At 37.5% G+C, this 22,929-nt stretch overlaps 2 protein-coding genes across 2 annotated transcripts in view; both read left to right on the plus strand.

The window, feature by feature from the left end:
- Window positions 1-316: 316 nt before the first annotated feature.
- Window positions 317-15,533, plus strand: LOC142344280 (uncharacterized). The gene is made up of 2 exons (XM_075395863.1): window positions 317-424; window positions 15,049-15,533. The coding sequence occupies exons 1-2, from the start codon at window positions 422-424 to the stop codon at window positions 15,460-15,462; spliced, it is 417 nt and encodes a 138-aa protein (XP_075251978.1). The 5' UTR covers window positions 317-421; the 3' UTR covers window positions 15,463-15,533.
- Window positions 15,534-15,973: 440 nt separating this feature from the next.
- LOC142345141 (uncharacterized) overlaps window positions 15,974-22,929 on the plus strand; it is a 32,263-nt gene continuing 25,307 nt past the window's right edge. Inside the window, exons 1-2 of the mRNA XM_075397229.1 lie at window positions 15,974-16,064; window positions 16,630-16,831. The gene's annotated coding sequence lies outside the window, so the exon portion shown is untranslated. The remainder of the gene's footprint in view (window positions 16,065-16,629; window positions 16,832-22,929) is intronic.

Below are 22,929 nucleotides of genomic sequence, written 5' to 3' on the forward strand. Positions count from 1 at the left end.
TCGCAAAACTTTGTAGGATATAAATACTCTTCTTCGAGTCGTAAAAAAGACCCGATGCTTCCAATATTAGTTTTACACTAGTTTTACTCAAAATTTTCAGGCAATTTCACAGTTTATTTTCAGTTTATTTTTTAGTGCGCATTTGTAGCCATTTTACACGCTGAACAAAGGCTGAAATTTCATCACCAGTTAGCCATTTCAAAAGCACATTTATAATTTAAAACGTGAGGACGTTATTGCACTGATAGAAATTTATACGGGTCAGAATTTATTCATAATTCTAGAACTAAAATTTAACTCCTGTATTTAGGCCACTGCTGTATTGAAATCTCGTGGAAAATGACAATCTTTCGTTTTTATTATACAATGCTCAAAAGCTGACTCAAAACATTGTTAAATAGCTTTGATAATCGGCTCTTAAATGGTAAGCTTTATTTATTTATTCAAAATATTCATTCTGTATCATTATTTCAGATTATCAGGATTTGAACAAAAATAAAAGCGTCTGAAATATGATACGAGGGGTTAAATAATCGAATATTCTCTTTTCTCTTTTCCATTTTTTCTCTTTTTCCATCACTGACTTTTTCATTAATTAAATATATCGTTGTTTTATTCTTTGAACAGTTTTTCAGATATTTTCCGTTTGTGCCCCCCCCCACCAGTTCGCCATGCACCCCTAGTACAGAGCGCGTGTCATTGCATAGTAAATCATTCAGATAAAATATGGCACGTGCGTCTGGGGGATGCAACTAATATGCACCAGTAGTATACTAAAATGCACGTATTGTCACGGGGGGGGGACGTCCCCCCCCGTGACAAATCGTGCATAACGTTTTGTCACGGGTGGGGACGTCCCCACCCGTGACAAATCGTGCGGTACATTTTTGAGGTCGAAAAATTTTGTCTCTCAATTTTGCCGGGGGACAAAAAAAAAATTTTCTCGATTTGTGCCGGGGACAAAAACTTGTAAAATTTTCTCAAATTTGTGGGGGACAAAAACTTGCAAAATTTTTGTCAATTTTGTGCGGTGAGAAAAACTTGTGAAATTTTTGTCGAATTTGTTCGGTGGGCAAAAACTTACGATTTTTCCAGCTATTTTGTGCGGGGAATAAAAACTTGTTAAAATTTCACAGTTTTCTGGAATTATTGAAAAACTTGTGAAAATTTTGCAATTTTTGGGGGTCCCTTAAGTTGGTTTTAAAATTTAAAAATTCTTAAACCCTTTTTTAGTCAAAAAGACTATTCATGGGTTTTCAAAAGACAGAAAATTTACTAAACTTTTCATTATTTCAATCTCGTCATAAGTTTTATGACGAGATTGCCGACCGGTAAATTGATGTGCCGACCGGCAATTCCAAGTGCCGACCAGTAAATTGTGTAAAACAAGGTGTTTGAGGGACAATGCAAATGTGATCACGTAATATAGTGTAAAACTTGGGGAAAACTATAAAAATGACAAAATTTCAACGGGAAAAACTGATGTCCGACTGAACCTTACTGCGTAACTTAGGCAAAATGATAGAATGAGCAGTCTATTTCCCTTAAATACTTAAAAAAACTAAGCTTAAAAAAACTTAAATACTTTAAACCAAAATGGAGTCAAATTTTGGTGGTTTTGATCCAACATCTGGTTTTGATCCAACATCTGGTTTTAATTTGATAGTTTTATTGCCCATTTGTTATCCCAGATTAGGGAGTGTGGGCAGATAAAAAACCAATAAAATTTAAGTGCCAGGGCTCCAAATTGAGAATTATTGTGTCTGATAAGAAATTTGCAGCGTCCGAGGTGAAAAGGATGCAACTTTGCAGAAAATGAGAAGAAATATACGTATGAAATGGACAAAACAAATGCTCGAAACTATATGAAATGTTCCAAAAAAGTACTGAAAAAGTGTTTGAAAATGTGCGGTAAAGCAATTCATATACCACAACTGTATGACGGAAGAGTTAAAAATGGAGAAAAAATTAGTGTATTTTTAGAGTAAAAATTGTTGTTTTTGAACAATTTTATGCAAAATACTTCCTCAAAAAGCAATTCCATTATGCACAAACTGTTTTGCATTGAAAATGACAACAAGTGCCGACCGGTAAATTGTGTGAAACAAGGTGTTTGAGGGACAATGCAAATGTGATCACGTAATATAATGTAAAACTTGTGGAAAACTATAAAAATGACAAAATTTTAACGGGAAAGCTGATGTCCGACTGAACCTTACTGCGTAACTTAGGCAAAATGATAGAATGAGCAGTCCATTTCCCTTAAATACTAAAGAAAACTAACTTTTATTTTTTGTGAATGATATTCTAATTTTTTCTCTACATTAATAAACAGTTTTCCTGTTCTGTTTTTGTTCTCCAAAAATCTTCATAGCACTAACAATAACTTAAATAAAGCTGTATTTCTACAGAGTTTATCAATTTTTATCTAATCTGCACTTGTTTTTTCCGACCTGTGATTGGTTGAAAGCTGACTGAAGATTAATTTTAGCCTGGTGCATATGTCAATATATGTTTTTGATTTTTGTTTGTTTTGCAAAATTTGGTCAAGGTTTTTGTGATTGGTTGGCCGAGTTTTAGGAATTATTATGTCTACTACATGTGCCAACATATGTCTTTCATTTCTATAAGCAATTCAGTGTGGTGGTCTCCGCTTCTCTGATTGGTCACTCGAGTTTAGCCTTTATTATCGTCTTGCACATGTTTGAACACGTACTGTTTTATTATCAAAGACACGGTGTGGTCACAAGTTTGAGTTTGTATTTAAAAAGAAAGTAGTATGTCGTCGTCTCAAGATTACTTTGATTTTTATCACAATATAGCGCGTTCTGAAAAACGATATGTAGTTGCCTGTCTGAAAACATATGATAATACTGGAACTTCTATATCGCTGAAACTTTTCAAAAAAGAGAACGGAGACAACGAATTTCGTTTCAACCAAAAACTCACTCTCTCTATGCAGGAATTGGAGCAAGTGGGAGAAAATATAGATGCTATTAGAAGAATAGCTCTCTCAAAATTTGCGAACGATCAGAGCAGCTCTGGCAAAAAGAAAGTTACAGCCTGGTTCCAGTTTAGAAACAAATGGTCAAAATCGTAGCTGCAGATTCAAAAAATCAAAAAAAAGCCTCAGAGAGTGATAAAGAGAATTAAATAGCAAATGAAAATGGTTGAAGCAATGTTTGAGCGTACACCTGAATATCTTCGACAATTCCAAAAACTTTTTCGATATTTTATTGGCAATAGTGAGCCCCAATTTGATTCTAATCTTACAAAAAACTTCGCATACAGCCAGCACAAAAATGAAGATCATTGCAAAATACAACAATTTCCTTACCATGTCATTGCTGCTGTTGATCAATTACCGCAGTCCTTCAAGGATACTTCTTCTAAACCATAAACAATACCATGTCTCTTCACTTGTTTTCAATTGCTCATTCGGGGGTTTTCTCACATAGTGCATTATGGCGAAGTGATGGAAAAACTTCAAGACGCAGTCAGTTACAACGATCAGCACAATCTAGCTGTTTCAGTTTCTAAGAAAAAATTACCAAATGTAAACATGCTAATGACACAGGATTTCCAAACGCAAACTGACTTTTTACCTACTTGCACTATTGATAGATTTTATAGTATTTATAATGGTGGTATGTACGGTGAGCTTTCCAAAATACTTGATATATTAAATAGTGGCTATGTTTGTTTGCATCTTGATAATAGTTTGATTTTGATAAATTTTAATATGGAATCGAAATATTTTAATTAACAATTGTCTTGTTCTCTTGTCTTTGAAGAAAGAACTGAGCAAAAAAAGTTAATAAAAAATGTTAGAGCATATGGTTAGCAAAATGTATCAAATCATTATCGTTCATATTCAACATCAAAAGATATTCATAACCAAACATCACATGTGCAATAAAAATGCAAAAAAGTCCAAAAAGTTTTGAATTTTGATTTTGAACTGGCTTAAGTTTGAGTATTTGAGTTACTTCATTGTAAAATTTTAACAGTCGGCAATACAATAATTGGTAGTTTTGTATCGGGGTTCCAAGCGGATCTGCCAAATAAACTTTGTTTTTGTGAAGCAAAAGAACCATCCAATGACTTCCTGCATGTTGCGACGGTGAAGCATTGACTATGATAAATCCTTCTCTTGTTAACTTTGGGAAATTGTCCGCGGCAAAAACTCCATAAAAATAATGCTTCAAATGAATACATTTTCCCAGCAAATAGCGTATTTCATCACTATCCATCTCTGGGGTAGGTGATAATCGAGTTTTTTTCACCTTTCGTTCCGAATTAACATAGAATGTTGAGCTTCTTTCACCCAGAAATAGAATTTCTACGTTGGCTGCCAATGCTCCGTCAAATGTAAGTTGAACTGAAATTGAGCAATTTGTAAGTTCTGGATGAATGAAATCATGAGAAGCTTCTTGCGTTGATGTTAAATCAAAAGCTAGAATAAAGTGATTGGGATAATTGTCCAGAGTTATGCCATGCCCACCTTTGTCAAGAAAATCTAGGGCTTCAAGAGTATTGAAATAAATGCGGTGGTTGAAATTTGTTGAGACAGGAGTTCCAACAATAGGTTGACCATTTCGATAAACAACAATTTGGCTCAAGTTGAATTTCTGGTAGTGTAAGGGATTTGTGCGATTAGTTCCGAGGTATGCTTGATTTGTTGCCATTGCAATTATCATACGCCGTACAGGTTCTTTCGAGAAAAAATCCTCATGGCTCCAACTTCTTATTCCAGTTGTAGCTGAAAAAGTTCGCGGCAATACTTCTGTATAGCGATACACGGCAGGTGTTTTTAGTAGAGTTTTCTCAATCGCCGTCAAAACATGATCCGCTATTGTCATTTTTCTAACGTAGAGATAAGCTTCAATTATTTTGACTTTGTAATGTTTGTTTGACTCTGAAATTACAGCAAAATCATTTGTAGACCTTCTAAATGAAATTCGCAGAGTAACACCACTAAGTAAGTGTTTATCACAAGTTAAAATATCACTCGCCGCCTTTCCAAAAAATAGTTTTCCTGGGAATTAGCAACAAGAGCTTTTCTGGCCGCTACGTCGTCCGCGCGACCATCGGCGCCATCAATTTTAGCTGGCTCTTCCTCGTAATAATATCCCTGACAAACTAGCCATGTGTTTTTTGCAGTTTTTCTTGAAGAAAATTCTGTTTCAATGAATGCTCTGTGAGCATAATTTACGTTTGTATTGGAAATTTTAACACCGTTAGCAGATACAGTGCATTCTGAAAATAAAGAATGTAATGCGTTGTTGCTAACGTATGGCGCGTCTGTATTTGTAGCATCAGTTCCTGTTCTTAAATCGCCGTCATTGTTTCGGGAGATTTTACATTTAATTTCGAGGAGAAGTTTCTGTAAATCTATGAAATTGTTTCTATCGCCCAAAACTTCAAACTCAAGCATTGGACCGTGCGGTGAATAAGATGGTCCGACTTTTTGAGTAAAAGCATTGTCAAAAGTAATAAACAGAGACTGTTTTTCAAACAAATCAAGTGTGGTGGGTGTTGCCTCTGCGGGCAGTAAATTAGTAATTATTTTGAACTTTAGAAAAGAAATTTGACCGACTTCTCGTCAAGGGCTTCTTCTTACGAATGCCTTGTTTTGGGTTTTCACCGTTGGTTTTTAATTTACGTATTCTTTTTGATCCGCCCACTTGTTTTCTCACAGTTTTTTGCACAGTCGATTTTAATGCTTGTTTTGGAGAGTTTTTCTTTGTAACAACCTCTATAAGCTCAGGAGCTGCTTGAACAATTAATTCACGTCAAATCTTTTTGGCTACAAGCCAAAGAAATTTTCTTGCAATCAGTAATGCTGCTCTGCCAATACCTGCTGCTAAAGCCCCAAAACCGCTTCCTCGTTGACGATAGTGTCCTGAAAAGTATGGTGACACCGATTGCTGTTGATAGTAGGCTTCCATTTAGTCGAATTTTTTAAAATTTAAAGTCAAAATAACTTTTCCTGTTCCAGCGAATGGAACTAATTCTCCAGTTTCTGTCCGCAATTGAATTTCAATTGACTGAAAATTTTTTGATAATAACTTTTTGTATTCCAGGTTGCTGAAGACAATTCTGTGCGTTGGCTCTATTTCGCAGGGGCTACTGTTTTTCAGGCGTTGTTTTGAATCAATGACTCGAATAAGAGGAGCTTTAGTATCACCTACGTATTGATACTCAATAATGTTAACGTAAATAAAAATCAGTTGCTTCCCTGCAGACAAATCAAAAGGATAATCGCCAATAAAAATTTTTTTCTTCGTCATCAGCCGTTGTCAGATTTTCAAAAGTGTCCAACATCTTGTATCCAATATGATAACCAGACCCATCGTGAATACCGTTGAAACCGAGTATGCTTGGAATTTCTTTATCTGGAAAAGTAATTCATTCGTTTTTACCAAAAAAGAGGAATAAAACTCCGTTGAATTTGTTAAATTGAAAGTCAAAATGAGGCAATCCAGTAGCTGTTTTTAAGGATCTCAAAAGATGGTCACGGTTTTCATAGGAACCAGTTCCAATAATTGCTCGTTCTCCACCGTATGGTCTGGAGACAGCATCAAATGGAATACTTTTTTCATAAAACTTAAGGCCTTCAGAAGAAAATATCTTTAAATCACTTTTGTTCACTTGATTTATTTTTGCCCGGAAGATAATTTCACTTAGTGCAACTCGCCAATCCCCCTCCAAATTAATTTCTTCATTGAAATAATTTTTGAATGAGGACAAAGTGTTTTGAGGAAAAATATTCATAGAGGCTGATGAAACTAAGTGAACCGTGAATTCATTCATGTTTTGTTATTTCACTACTGTTGTATCTAACTTTGACCAACTCTAATTCATAAAATTTTCCCTTGAATGGCTCCTGGGATGCGTCAATGAGACTATAAGTAGGAGGATTTGTTGTAGGTATATCGTAAATCTCAAAAACTTCGTTGGTAAATGTTTGCTTGTATCCTTTTCTAAAAGGAAGATCCGCTTTTGATATTCGCACAAAGTCCCCAATGTAAAACTTTGGTCGGCGAACTAGATTTGCTGAATCATTAAAAATTATTGATATCAAGTAAGGAACGTCTTTCTTTGTCACTTTATTCGGCGCCATTTTCGTTACTCTGTTGACTCTAGAGTTTATGGTTTGCACAAAGCTCTGCAATTGATTAATATACGAATATGTCCATTTGTCCTCTAAATACTTGTATATCAAATTCTTGAGTGATCGTATATTTGTTTCCGCAAATGCTGATTTTTTCTCGCTGAACGTTTTATAAACTTCGATTTCATTTTTCTGACATAGAGTGCTGAAAGAGCCCTTAAATTCTGTACCAGCATCTACACACACTTTTTTAGGTCGCTTGTTCCTTATCTTTTTCTTGAACGCATCTGCTGTTGTTGTGGCGCACTTTGTTTTTAACTGTTCGAAATTTATCCACATGAGCCAAGTCTAGCGACCAAATTTTGTTCACATCGTAGGCAATAACCTTCAGTGTTGAAAATTTTTTTCTATATTTTTTATGCTTTGTGTGGGCATTTTAAACCTCCAGGAACAATTTCATTTTACTTGGTTTCAAGTTTGTGATTCTTTGTAGATTTTTTACGCTTCCATATGCTGCGGGACCTTTCTTATATTTCAACTCAAGCAATTTTTTCTCATTCGTCGAAAGACTCCCAGTTCTTCTCCTCTTGCTGAGTTCTGTCTTCCTTCGAAGTTTCGAAACCACTTCCGGCGTCTGAGGATTCTTCTGTAAGTAATTGACTGGTTTCTTTGTGCTTGATTCCTTTTGGCGAAATAGTTTCCCTTTTCTTTTTTGGTTTGGCAGTTCTTTGAGTTCTTTTCCGGATCGCAATTTTAGCATTTCTGTTGATCACCAAGTCCTCTTTTATGTTTAAAACCTCAAGAATCTTAAAATAATCTGGATTACTTAGTTTTTTAGTTGGTTGTTGCAAATCATAGAGAAAAATAGGGACATTTATTCCTGTTGCTGTTCCGTCAACAATGAAATTTTCATTTTCGTCTATAACAACTTTTTTTGACTCTTTAATGAGGCTAACTATTTTCTCCGTCCTGGTGAATTTCGCTGGCGCTTAAACGTTAAGATTTTGAAGAATTTTGTCTGCTTTCACTTTTGACAACTCAGTGGGATCAGTTGTTTCCCTTGTATCTAAAATTTCCTGGTATTCTTTATTAGTGTTTTCATTTGGTCGCATACAGTTCAAAAACGAAAATTGAGCACCTCTATGCTGAACTCTGGGATCATTTAGAATTTGTGAGGAATATGGTTGCTCTTTCAAAGATTGATTTTTGGGAATCAAAAAAAACTCTTCAGCAGTTGACATGGTTTAACTCAAATGGATGAAACAAAATTTTATAATGAGTTGAATCAATTCGAAACCGGTTTTTGTTAGAAAAAGCGCTCGTCGTTTATCCATTGATGACTTTTTCTTGAGAACAATTTCAAATATGTATCTGTATTTTTCTAAGTCTCTCACTTTCACTCTAACATGACCCAGCAAGACATTGTGAAGGCATTCACATAGAACCAGTATAACATCACTATCACAATTACGCAGGTATTTCCTTAACTTTTTTGGTTGCAAATGCACCATTTGCTTCAGTATAGATAATTTGTTCTCTTTCATTGTTTAGAGGGGTTGTTTCTGCTTTATCAGATGGAAGGTAGAACACTCTAGGACCTGGCTCAGTAATATTTGAACAGTATCGTAAACAATCCGAAGTTTTTGGATCAAGATCGATAAGCAAATGCCCAAATGGTTCTTTCGTTGCCAATTGATAGCAATGTTTTAAAAATTCAACAAAATTTAACTGCCTGCCTAAAAATTCGCCTTGTTGAATATCGCGGGCTGATTTGAACAGAATGATGTGGGATGTGTTCAAGTCTATTGTACGAGACCACTTGCTCTGCTGATAAAGATTGTGCTTTATGTAAATAACATTAATCTTTTTGTGACGCCCTGCAGTGGCCAGCTTAACAAATTTTTTGCCGTTTTAAATTTCATTGCACGAGTTGTCGATTATCAAGAGAGAGTTTTCAAGGTTATTCAAAAATTCTAAATTGGCATACTTTTTGAAAATAACTCCAAGTTCCTGCTCCATTTTGACGTATATTTGTTGCATTTCTCTATATAAAATTATAATGTGGTTAAATTTTGGGTAAAATGTGTTTCCACTCAACATTTTGAAAATTAACTCTGTTTTGCCACAACCTGAGGGCCCTACAACGGCCATGAAGACTCTATCTTGCGTAGATATAATTTTATTCATAGTCTTGGATTTAGTAAAATGTATCCAACTAAACTTGACAATCTGGACATTAAAACTGAGCTTTCTTGACAATTTGGTTTTAACACGGTTAACTTCACAATACAAAGTGATATTAGTAGTAAAATAACAAACATTTGCACAAAAATACAACTTTCGAGCGTGGCAAAGTTGTTTGGTTACAAAATTTCCAAGACGATTTGCTGCTACTTTCTTTTTCAAAATAATTTTCCTCTACAACAGCGTCAACTTGATCGACTGTTTCTCCTTCCATCTCAACAAAAAATAAAAACTTGTTGAAAAAGTATCAATTGGGTATCAGATTACATAAAACAACTCATAGCAATTAAACTCAGTTAGAAAGTCTTTCATATGAACCATGAAGCACTCAGAGAGTCTCTCAGTTTTGTTATAATGAACAATTTTGTGATTTTGTGCACTCTTTCTTCCTTCATCAAGAGTTGAATCTCTTTTCGCAGTGAAGGATCGTTTTTGTCAATTTCCTCACCAACCGGGTGCTTCGACATCAGTAAGAGTTTCGGAGGACAGACTCTGGGTTGATTTTTTGACATTCTGCTTTCTCCACTGAAGAAAAGGTTCAATATAATACACTAAATGAGTGAATGAGCGAATTTCGTCCTCATTCAGCAACAATTTAACTTTTCTCTGAAAAAACTGATTTCCGGTTTTTATGGTTTCGTCTTTGGAAATTGAAAGACTCAGATTCCCGTCCCCCGTAATCAAGGCACAAATTGTTGAACTCGGTGACAACGCTGTCTCCATTTTCGTCAATTCCTCTCTCAATGGTTAACCAGTTGAAAGAGAAAATGGCTTTTTCTTTTGCACAATGTTTGTTGAAAATGTTTTTGCCCTTTGAATGATTTTGACAATTTTGTGTAAAATAGTTCACAGATATCGAAGGACACTCAAGTGAATTCAGATCAATAACAGGACATTGAAGCAATTCTGACAAAAACTTAACTTTTTCCGCTCCCTTAGCGTAGAATATTGCACTAGGATTCCGCAAGCGAACGCTTTGAATTATTTGTGTTAGATAAATATAGGGATAATTTCCTATGTCCCAATCAATACCGTGCAAATTTCTACTCAACCAACTGAAATATTGCTTTTGTTGAGCTGTTAACTCACTATAACTTGTTGGTGGTAAAAATGACACGCAGTCTTCAGTACAAATTCCAAACTATTAACAAAAAAATTTTTTTTTCTGTGACGTAATCCTTCAACGTCTAACACCGCTCAGCATTCAAATAGGTGAAAAATTGACGGATGAAAAATCTTTATATATAAGCAAAATAATATTCCCGACAAATGCCCGCTATAACTGTTGCTGCTTTTCCACGGAAGCATATAAGAATAACCAGGTCCTTGGTTATATATTTCGTATATGAAACCTCTTGCGTCGTGTAAAATAGCGTGCAAACGTAAAATTTTTGATACTTTTAGATACTTGTCGAGAGATGAATTGTCGATGCCAATTAGACCTCCATATGGACGCAACTTTAGAGCAATATCATGATCAAAGCAGTCCAACTCACTAAAATATTCACTTGCTGCCAGGAAATAGTTTAATCTTACTGATTTTTCAGGATAAGATGTAGAAATGGATAAGTATTTGTCGTGAATGTTTTCCAATCAGTTTCTACAAGGAACTGGTTGATCAAAACGCATGCCAAGTCTTTTTTTCTCACTTACCAAACTGCAACTCAACAAAGTTTTTAATGCTTTTCGCTGAAGAGTCTAAAACATTTTTTATTAACAATCTCTAAACAAAGAGTGAATAAGATTTTGTCATTCTAATAATAGCGACAGACTAACTTATCGGGTTTTGAATTTTATAGTTTTAAACACTAAGAACCAATCACCGCAATGCTGACTGCATGTTGTTTTTGTTTGTCCATGAATTCTCCAATTGGTTATGATAAGACTTAGAACAACGCATTCGTATACTGTGTAGTCAGTGTCCTTTCGCCTTACTAGAACTAAGGTTAAATTTCAAAATTTTGCTGTATTTTGATTGGCTAAGATAAAAACCAAATATATCCAGCTATTATGCTCTACGTGACAAGTATTGTTATTGCTGTTTTCTGATTGGCTAAGATAAAAACCAAATATATAAAACTATTATGCTATAAGTGACAAGTATGTTTTTGAGATTTTCTTAGAAGCAACACGCCTAAACATGTAGCAAAAACAATTGAACACAAATAATCACTTTCTTTCAATTCTTGCATACTGTTTGGTTACTCACAAAATCCAAATCTTTGCTCTACAACAAACTGAAAATTGTTTGCAAACTCTTTTCACAGTCTTTCCTCATTTCTTTTTGTCTTTCTCCACTATTGATAACAATCTAATTATTCTCGAAACAAGATTGATACAAAATTCTTAAGTCTTAGAACAAATTGTTTTATCTTTTGATTATATAGAAAAGCTGACCAAAAGTTTTCACGACCTGACAAATTACCACAACAAATCATTAATTGCAGCATTGTCTTCAAAGTTTGAACATGTCTCCGGTGGCAATTATTCTGAAAGAGGAGAGGCCAATCCCGATTTGAGAACAACAGCATATGAAACTTACAAAATAGAGAAAGTCGTTATTGTTAAACAAGAGTTGCGGGACAACGAGTGGATTACAATTAACCACATGGCGCTACCAATTGTAATTTTCGACTACATCAAATCATTCAGATTTGAAAAGGCGCTGATGAAAGGAGCACAGTACACGATCGATCATGTTACCGGCTACGTAAGAGAATTTGTTTTCAATCCAGAGACGATTGATGAAAATGTTAGGAAAATTCTTTACGACTATGATATCAAAGAGATTCCTCTATACGAAAATCAGGAGGGCTATTGGAGGAACCTGGAAATTATTGATAGTTTCTGGCTTATTCCAAAAAGCCCTGAAAGCCCAAACATTACAAGTCGGTCAAATTCTCCTCTACCAGACTCAACGCCAACTCCCTCAACTCCCAAGGTAGCGGAAGTTTCCATAATTGCCAGCAGCAGTCTCGAGACGCCACCAGTGAGCCTTTGCTTTGCTCCAAAGAAACGAAAGCTTGATATCAACTTCTAATACTCATTTAAAGACATTGCTTCTTTTGTTTCTGAGATCTTCTAGTGTGAAAACTATTTTGATAGTATTGTTTGTTCCGTGTTATATAGCCTAATATTTTTTTCTATTTTTTGTCTCAGCGCACATTGTTCCACTTGAAATTGAATTTTTGCTTCCACTCCACTTTTATCTCATACACAGTAAACAGTATACACAATCTATTGAACATGCAATATCGTGATAAAAATCAAAGTAATCTTGAGACGACGACATACTACTTTCTTTTTAAATACAAACTCAAACTTGTGACCACACCGTGTCTTTGATAATAAAACAATACGTGTTCAAACATGTGCAAGACGATAATAAAGGCTAAACTCGACTGACCAATCAGAGAAGCGGAGACGACCACACTGAAGTGCTTATGGTAATAAAAGAGACCACACCTTGTCTTTGATAATAAAACAATACGTGTTCAAACATGTGCAAGAGAGTAATAAAGCCTAAACCCGATTGACCAATCAGACAAGCTGAGACGACCAGACTGAATTGCTTATGGAAGTGAAAGACATATGTTGGCACATGTAGTAGACATAATAATTCCTAAAACTCAATTGGCCAACCAATCACAAAAGCCTAGACCAAAACTTGCAAAGCAAGCAAAAATCAAAAACATATTTTGTCATATGGACCAGTCTAAAATTAATCTTCAGTCAGCTTTCAACCAATCTTAGGTCGGAAAAAACAAGTGCAGATTAGATAAAAATTGATAAACACTGTAGGCATACAGCTTTAGTTAAGTTATTGTTAGTGCTATGAAGATTTTTGGAGAACAAAAACAGAACAGGAAAACTGTTTATTAATGTAAAGAAAAAATTAGAATATCATTCACAAAAAATAGAAGTTAGTTTTCTTAAGTATTTAAGGGAAATGGACTGCTCATTCTATCATTTTGCCTAAGTTACGCAGTAAGGTTCAGTCGGACATCAGTTTTCCCGTTAAAATTTTGTCATTTTTATAGTTTTCCCCAAGTTTTACACTATATTACGTGATCACATTTGCATTGTCCCTCAAACACCTTGTTTTACACAATTTACCGGTCGGCACTTGTTGTCATTTACAATGCAAAACAGTTTGTGCATAATGGAATTGCTTTTTGAGGAAGTATCTTGCATAAAATTGTTCAAAAACAACAATTTTTACTCTAAAAATACACTATTTTTTTCTCGATTTTTAACTCTCCCGTCATACAATTGTGGTATATGAATTGCTTTACCGCACATTTTCAAACAGTTTTTCAGTACTTTTTTGGAACATTTCATATAGTTTCGAGCATTTGTTTTGTCCATTTCATACGTATATTTCTTCTCATTTTCTGCAAAGTTGCATCCTTTTCACCTTGGACGCTGCAAATTTCTTATCAGACACAATAATTCTCAATTTGGAGCCCTGGCACTTAAATTTTATTGGTTTTTTAATCTGCCCACACTCCCTAATCTGGGATAACAAATGGGCAATAAAACTATCAAATTAAAACCAGATGTTGGATCAAAACCAGATGTTGGATCAAAACCACCAAAATTTGACTCCATTTTGGTCTAAATGTAGTTATATTACATAAAACTTATGAAGAGATTGAAATAGTAAAAAGGTTTTTAAATTTTCTGTCTTTTGAAAACCCATGAATAGTCTTTTTGACTAAAATAAGGTTTAAGAATTTTTAAATTTTAAAACCAACGTAGGGGACCCCCAAAAATTGCAAAATTTTCACAAGTTTTTCAATAATTCCAGAAAACTGTGAAATTTTAACAAGTTTTTATTCCCCGCACAAAATAGCTGGAAAAATCGTAAGTTTTTGCCCACCAAACAAATTCGGCAAAAATTTCACAAGTTTTTCTCACCGCACAAAATTAACAAAAATTATACAAGTTTTTGTCCCCCGGCAAAATTGAGAGACAAAATTTTTCGACCTCAAAAATGTACCGCACGATTTGTCACGGGTGGGGACGTCCCCCCCCCCGTGACAATACGTGCATTTTAGTATACTACTTGCACCCACTAACCTGGGGGGACATAAACGGAAATGATCCAGTTTTTCGTTTTTTTTCCTTTTCTCAAATTGCACCGCAAAGATATCAATTTTTAAGTATAAGTTTGTCTTACAACTCATATCATTAAAGAGGATTCTACTAATAGATCTCCCGCTCCCCAGTAGGTTATGCAACCACCTGTTACAGAACCCGTGCCGTTACACAGTAAATCAATGCGTAAAAATATAAAAGTTTGGAGCGGGGGGGGGGGGGGTGGGGGTTGCATGCTTATTGCACCTCTTTTTCAGAATGCACCTTTTGGCGGCAAGTTATTTTCATACTATTAAGTTAAAAATGGCCCAGATAAAAGTCAGTAAAGGTTTGTTTTTCGTTCTGTTTTTATCATGAAAACGCTAGAATATGATATGACCATGGTACTGGGCAGAGAAAAATGCAGAATTGAAAATCCATGATTCAGTACTGAGATTGTCTGTTAATTAGTTCAGTCCGCGATATAATTTCGAATTCATGAAGCCAACTGCTGCATTCATTTTTTGTCTGCACATTATAGTACTAGCTTCGGTTTAACGACTTCAGCTGGCTTTGGCTGTGTTTTTTCAACTATTTTTGTCGCCTAGGAGATGCCGAAGTTAATATTTCTGGCCACATTAATTGTCGCGAGTCACAGCCGGGCATCTGGCAACGACAGAAATGCCGCCAAACGAAGTTTTGAGAAGAGATACAGCGACTGGTACGACAAATACAATCAGTACCTGCAGAACAATTTGAGCCCGGATAAGCGACAGATGGGGTATGGGTCGTATCCTGGACAACCCATGGGCTATGGTGCACCCGCTCCCATGGGCATGCCGTACCCACAGCCACCCATGGGGTATCCTGGTGCAAGTCCATACGGGTATCCACAGACTATGATGCCCGGGCCCGGCATGCCTTATGGAATGCCCTCCCCCGGCGGTTATGGGGCACCCGCCCAGTACCCGTACTATGGGGGATACCCAGCCAGTCCTCAAATGAGCCCGTATCGTGGATAGAGGGATTATTTTCTGCTTCCACCCCATATTTTCCCCGCCTTACTTTTTTACACTTCAGAAACTATTTCTTGCAAAATACAACAAGGGGTTGAAGACTGAAAACCCTTTTAATTACTTTTCCCAGAAAATCAACTTGATCAGAACAACGGATAGGTATCCGTAATGAATATTACCACACGGTTGTTATCGCCACCGAGAAGTTATCAAAATCCGAGGAGAAGCCGAGGTATCACGATAACTTCGAGGGCGATAACAACCGTGTGGTAACTTTTTAAATCAACGCCTATTGCGATCATGTTTGGTTCTTTAGACTACAAGTTCATCAAACTGTTTCCATCAATAGACTACGAGTTTATCACCACTCTTTTATCGCCACTGTTTGCTTATTAACAAAGGCGATAAAAGAGTGTGATGAACTCGTAGTCTAATGCTGAAGTGTTTTTCCACTGTCGATTGGGCATTAAAATTTATTACACTTGCAGTTTATTTAACTGCTGTTATCGCAAGAGGTGTTGATTAAATTTTATTGGCCCAATTTCGCTAAGTTATCGCCCATCAATTTCACTTACAAGGAGTAGTTCAGTACTTACCAGCTTACATAAGTAATTTCCTATTTTTTATTTCCCTATGTATTAAGATTTGAGGAGTCAATTTTGAGGACAATTCTTATCCAAAATTTTCCTAATTTACAAAAATCAGTGATATCGACAAAAATTGACTGTTTTACTTGTTTTAGAATGAGAAAAATTAATTACACTAACAAAATCGGGGGCAAATTTGCGGACCATGATTTAGTTATATCTTTGCGTTGTTCTGATCACGCAGCCGATGGGGTGAGGGGGTGGAAAATTGAAAAAATACGTGAGGGAGGGAAGGGGTTGGAGGGGACTCTAACAGAAAATAGCCGACAGGGGCGTCTCGTTAAAATCGGCAATAGGCGATTGGGCAGAAATAATAACTTGATTTATAAAACTGTGATTTAACCTATGTTTGAAATAGCTTTGAGATCTGTAAACATGATATTCCACATTTCGAATCGAGTCAACAAAAACATTAAAATAATTTTCGTAATTTTGCTTTTTCAAGTATGCTGTAATATTACACTCGAACAGTTCATCATTAAATTCAGTTGATGGGATGCCTTCCTTAGAAAAATAATGTTTTCAGATGTAACAAATTATCAGCACCCAGGTGAAAAAATAAATGTCGCTAATACTTCAAGGCATTGACAGATATCGTCATTTCAGTAACAAAGCAGTGATAAAGGTGGCCAAATACGAATAATTGGACGGAGTAAAGACTTTCAGCTAACTTGGAGTGGGAAATTTGAGTTTGAACACATTTTCAGAGAGAATTCGAGGGTTTGCGGGTATTTGCTGTCATTCTGCTGCGTTATCACTTATTATTATTGAGGACAAGCTTCACTGAGGATCTATGGGAGAATCAAAGAAATCTAACAAATAATTTCTTGTGATAGTTCATGGTCTATTTACTTTCATATCATTTGTAATTGTAGCTGAGGAGAGAGTCTACCGCTTTGAAGGCTTCAATTCAAACTTTTTCATAATGCAAAAAAACATATAACAACGACGAGGCAATATTTTTAAATTGGTAAGAACATAGCGACAAGTGGTTTTTTAGACCGCAATTTTTGATGCTCATTTGGCCGCAATTTTGTCTGATAACGAATAAGTTCAATGCCAGTCATCAATTTGTACCGATGAATCCAAAAACCCGAAAATTATTGAGACAAATATTGTCTTACTTGATAGGTCTTACGATTAGGATTATATAAAAATATGTTAAACGAACTTTTGCCGAGCATTATACGTAAATTGGAACGGTTTCTATGCATATTTTATTCATTATTTAAGTCCGTACTCAAATACTCAGATCTGTTTAGCTAATAATCTCTCGCTTACATCTGATCGTTTTAATTACTCTGTAACATCCTCCGGCCCAGAAGAAGATGTTGGGAGAATGAGTACTAATTTTAAAAGCGGGCGGACGAGCGATCCGGTGGACGTGCGCAAGACGGCGAAACGTGCTTCGCTGTCTGAGTCGTAACGGAGTTTAGTGATCCGAGCAGTTGGGTTATAACCCCTAAGATTGGTCTCTTGATCTACCAAAACCAAGTCATCAGACTTTAGGTGTTGCTCGGTAAGCGTTTACCACTTGAAACGGCGGTTCAGCGCCGCTACGTGCTCTTTGATCCAACAAAATTAAATAGCGTTATCGAAAGACTGTGCTCGGGCGTAACGCGTACGGTGATCGAACTCGTCGACACCGACAGCTGACGGAATTGCGTTTGCTTGGTTACCAAGTAGAAAATGTTTAGGTGTTATTGCGCCTAGGTTGGACGGGTGGGCACTTACGGGCGTTAACGGGCGTGCGTTTAGTTTAGTGCGTATTCCACGAGGCAAAAGGTAGTGTTTAAAACTTCGTCAGCGAGGCGACGAGTAACAAGGATAGTGTTAAGTATTCGCTTGAAACTACTTTCTAATCTCTCCTAGATGCCTCCTTGGTGTGGGCAACTGGGTGGGTTGAACTTCACCTTAATACCTTTATGGACAAGTTCCTCTGAAATATTGATGATATTCCACTTCTCGAAATTTTCGCCTAGTTCCTTTGCAATTGACGGAACAATTGTTGGTGTCACCTGACGGGAGACAAACCGCTCCACTCGCATTACGCATGAACTGGCGTCCATGGACGGAACAATTTCAACATGAACGGCTCAAGTAATTAAGCATGTGAAGACGAAACCCCACCTCTTCTCGGTAGTCCTTGGCACAGTAACGTAAAATGGGCCAAAGTAGGCAACACCAGTGTTTGTGAAGGGACGAGACTGAAATGCGAGTCTTTCCATTGGTAGGACAGCCAAGATTGGTTGAATAGTGGAAGCGCAGAAGTTTCTGCAAAAGATGAAGTTGGATTCAATCGAATGCAGTCAGGTTTGTAACTTCAAGTTGGTATAACGTTCCTGTACTTTAACCTGCAGATAGTCAATGCCTTGATGGTGATTTTTGACGTGGGTGTGCCGCAGAAACATCTTTACAAATATATGGCGTGCGTTAAGAACGATAGGATGGGTTACATCATAATCAACTTCGACCAACCATTTGATGCGGCCAGCCGAACGGAATGGACCATTTGGTCCAACAAAGAGGGAAAAGGGGGTAATACGGCTACTCCGTTTACCGTATTTGTTTTCCAGGAGATCTTTTCTTTTGGGAATTAAAAGATTCTCCTTGAACGAGATACTGAAGATGAAGCTCGGCTTCGTCAAGTTCATTGGGATCCAATCAATATACTGCGATCAACATTGCGGTAGCATTCATGCGAGCGGTTAATTAACTGCCTTAAATGCAGATGAGGTCAATGATGTGTGAGTATCATCAGTTTCTTTGGTTGCTAAATTGATTTTGATGCTATTAACTACTTCAATGCTTGGTTTGAACGGGAATTGCTTGGTTCTTAGGAATTCCGGGCCCTTCACTACTTGATTGCAATACCTCAGCAGATATATCACGAGTACTGGCCTCTGCCGGGTTATCACTTGAGTCAACGTGGTTATATTCGTCAACGGTTTTGTGTTCAATGATCTCGCCAACACGGTTCGCAACAAATAATGGGTGCTTGGTAGTGAATGTAAGCCATTGCAAGACAGTAGGGCTGTCATTCCACATGCAAACCATATTGACTTTCACTGTAAGAGCTTGACAGATATCTTGTTTCAATCGCGCGGCCAGTAGCGCTGCCTTTAATTCCAGCTTCGGAACTGTCATCACCTTCATAGGTGCTAATCGGGCTTTACCAAGGACAAACGCAAGCTCCTTTTGGGACCAACTGGATTTTTTTTTGAGCTCGGAGAAATGCAACACCACTGAAGACTTCTTGTGAAATATCGCAAATTATGTGTAGTTCCAGGTGTTCAAAGTTTCCCGAGTATCAGCTCCTCGGTATTGTGATTTCCGCAAGCTTGGGTAGTTCTGCACTCCATTTGAGGAACCTTTCTACAGTGTCTTTTGTTAGCTCTTTATCCCAATGCTTTCCGCGGACACGCCAGATGTCCTTTAGTAACAATCGAGCACCAACGGTAAATGGTGCCACTAGACCAATGGGATCAAATACTTTAGACACTAGGCTTAGTACCAAGCTTTGTGGTAAAGATTTAGTTACTGTACTGGAGGCATCTTGACTCACAACTAGGGTATCATTGCTTTGATCCCATTTTAACCCGTGCACTTGCAAAGATGCCTCCTTATATGATGCGACTTGGTTCGGCGGACTACGGTGACCCATCAATTTGATCAGCCAGATTTGGTACATTGCATACAAGCTTAGTAAGCTTGAACCCACTTAGATGGAGAGGGAGCCTCAATTTCTTCGATCTATTGATAGCCCTCTGAGGGAATCCATCGAATCTAGATAATCGTCCAAATAGAAGTTTTCTAGGACGGCTTTGGTTGCTTCCGTGTAGTGATCTATATTGTCTCGGGCCGCGCGTTGCAATGCATAGTTAACGCAAGTGGGTGAGTCTTTAGCCCCAAAAATATGGCGCGTGTATTGATACACCACGACATTTGTTGTGGGGTCCTCCCGTATATAAAAATGTAGTGATGGTTGGTCACGGTCTGGGACACCAACATGGAGGACCATGACCTCAATATCTGCGGACACGGCAAATTGATGTTGACGAAACCTGAGTAGTACATGGATTAAGTTCTGCAGCAAGTCGGAGCCAGTGAGCAAAAAGTTCTTCAAAGAGGTACCGTGAAACTTCGCTGGACCAATTAATACCCTACAAACTTTCCCCGGTTTGTTCGGGTTGATTACGAGATGATGAGGTAGGTACCATTCTTCATCCGAGCACTGTTCGACCATGTAATCATCAGAGACTGTAATTACGTTGCTTTTTTCCAGGTCATCACTGATGGTCTCAGCGTAGTTTTTCTTCATTGTTTTGTCTCTTTTGAGCCGCTTTTTGAGAAATTTAAGCTGTACCAGTAACGAAAAGTAATTGATTGAGAGCTGGGTGTTGTCATCAGCCCACAGCATACCGACATCGTATCTTTGACCGTTATGAAAAGATGTTGTTTCAATTATTTCATGCGCTCGAGCATCCGCTGCGGATTGTGGGTCAACCGGTTTGTACGCGCCGTACAATTTCATATCATACCAAGACTTAACTTGACAAGCATGTTAATAATCTTGTTCGTTATTGGCTGTGAAACACGTTGAGAATAAGCTTGAACCTGACAAAATTGGGCCGCTTCAAACACAACCTATTCGCAAGCGAACAGCAAACTGTGAGCACTTTTTGTCGGCTAAATATATTTTAATGGGTCGATGGCATGGTAGACAACCTGTCCAAGTGTCTATTCAATGTCTCCAGAGCTATATCTTGCTGGAGCTAGGACTGTCAGATGTTGGTAAGATTCTTGCATGGACTTCAAAAAGTCAATGAAGTTGGAACCTGCATTCAGTATTTCCCTCACATAGGGGCGCACAGTAAATTCTTCGAAGTCTTGGTGTTTATGAGGTGTTACGGTCAATTGAACCACCTTTTCGTCGATGAGTTCATCTGCGTTAATGACCTTGTTAGTAGATTTAAATGCAGTACCTTGCAAACCAAGTCTAGCTGCGAGACTATCGGACAACCAAGAGTTTCTGTGAGGGGTATCGCATAGAACCAGCGCCGTAGTACAAGAACCAGAAGAATTGAGAAGTTTCAGTTCCGTCACCTGAGGGAGTCGTTTGACATCACTGACAGAAGACGAAATGGTCATTTTGCTTGGTTGCTGTTGACCGGTAGTTGGCCTACTAGTACCTGCATTCGACTTTGAATTATTGATGTTGCTGTTTGGTGAGAGTTTAGCTGGAAAGACCCATTCAGCTCCTTGAAGCAAGATGTTATGGCAGCTGTTACAGCCATCTTTCCTAAATTTACGGGGACTTGGGCTTTGCCTAATCATATGTTTATTACGCAAACAAGAAAAACAGAGCTTTGTTTCAGCCACAAACTTACTCGCTGCGTGGGAGTTATTTCTTTAAATACAAGACACTTCCACAGCCAATGACGGCCTTTGCATACAACGCAGCATGGGATAGATGTTGAAGAACTTTGTTTTAACTTCTGGTGACTCTTCTGATGCGTATTTGCGGTGAAAGCCTTTGATGCAAATTTCGTCTTGGTCACTGGGTTGATAGTATTTTCATTCTTCGTTTTATTTGCGGTATTCTTTCTTAAATTGTGCGCTCGTTAAATTCCTGAAGATTAGGTCTCATCCAACGCTTTTTGACAGTGAAAAGTGATCTTGACTCTTTCATGTTGGGTGATAGCTTCCGTATGGCAGTGTTGAGAAGCGCAGCACTCTTTAAATCCAAGGCTGATTGAGGATTAATGGATCACTAGCAAGCGCATTTACTTATGGTGAAAGGGAAGGTCTGACTAAATTCAATTGTCTTTTCATGCACGACCAGCGAGGGAATTGGTGGTCTAATTGTAAAGCATCGAATTGCATTGTAGTTTGAGACAATTTTCGGGGTGTGTTGCGGGCGTTTAGTTGTGCTTGCATACCTAATTGTTTTGGCGGTGATGAAGGCGTGTATTGAGGCTCTTGCTAGTCTTGCATGATGTTTGCTATAGTTGCTTTATTGGTAACATTGTTTCTACTACTTGGATCATCCGTATCCTGGACACGGAGGTTAATGTTAGCCTCAACATGGCCATTTGTATTGAGAATTGAGTATGAATTTAGAGGTTGAGCTGAAGAAGGACGAGGGGCAATCGCTTGGTGAGGTTGGGTGATGGAACCTAAAAAATGCAAACTCGGTTCATTTGCAACATCTGCTATGTTCCCGGCCGATGACGAGTTGACCCCATCTTGAAAAAGCTTCTTGCTATCAGTAAAGAACTCGCTCATTTTGCCTGTACTAGACTCGTCTGATGATGGTTCTCTCATCAACACAATTTCCTTAAACGCCGCAGCAGCTATTTGCTTCCGATGTTCTTCCTCAAGGTGCTGTAATTCCAATTTTGGCAATTTATTTGCGCTTGAAATATTTGCTTTTCAAAAATTTCTAAAAAGGCTGTGTTTCAATTTCAAGGCGCTGTCTAGCAATGCGCAACTCTGCTTCATGTTTTATCTCAAAATCTTCCCTTTAAAGTCAAGATATTTCTAGGTCGCGTTGAAGCGGACTTGATCTTTTAGAGGAAGTCACGTGTGAAACTGATCTTGAATGGTGATAGGTATACTGCTCTGCTATTTCTTTGTCTTGCATGCAATTGAAGTACCCTCGAGCAGCAGCAAACAACTCAGTCAGTTTTCTTAGTTACAATCTCTAACCATTTTCCAAGGTTCTTACAGGCAGCATCTGCGTCTTCATATTTTTGTGCCAGATCAAAGAGCTCTTCATTCTTATCAACTACTTTAGTGAAGTCACTTTACAATCAGAAGTTGC

The sequence above is a fragment of the Convolutriloba macropyga genome, chromosome 8 (genome assembly GCF_964194025.1).
Source record: "Convolutriloba macropyga chromosome 8, txConMacr16.3, whole genome shotgun sequence".
Taxonomy (NCBI): domain Eukaryota; kingdom Metazoa; phylum Xenacoelomorpha; order Acoela; family Convolutidae; genus Convolutriloba; species Convolutriloba macropyga.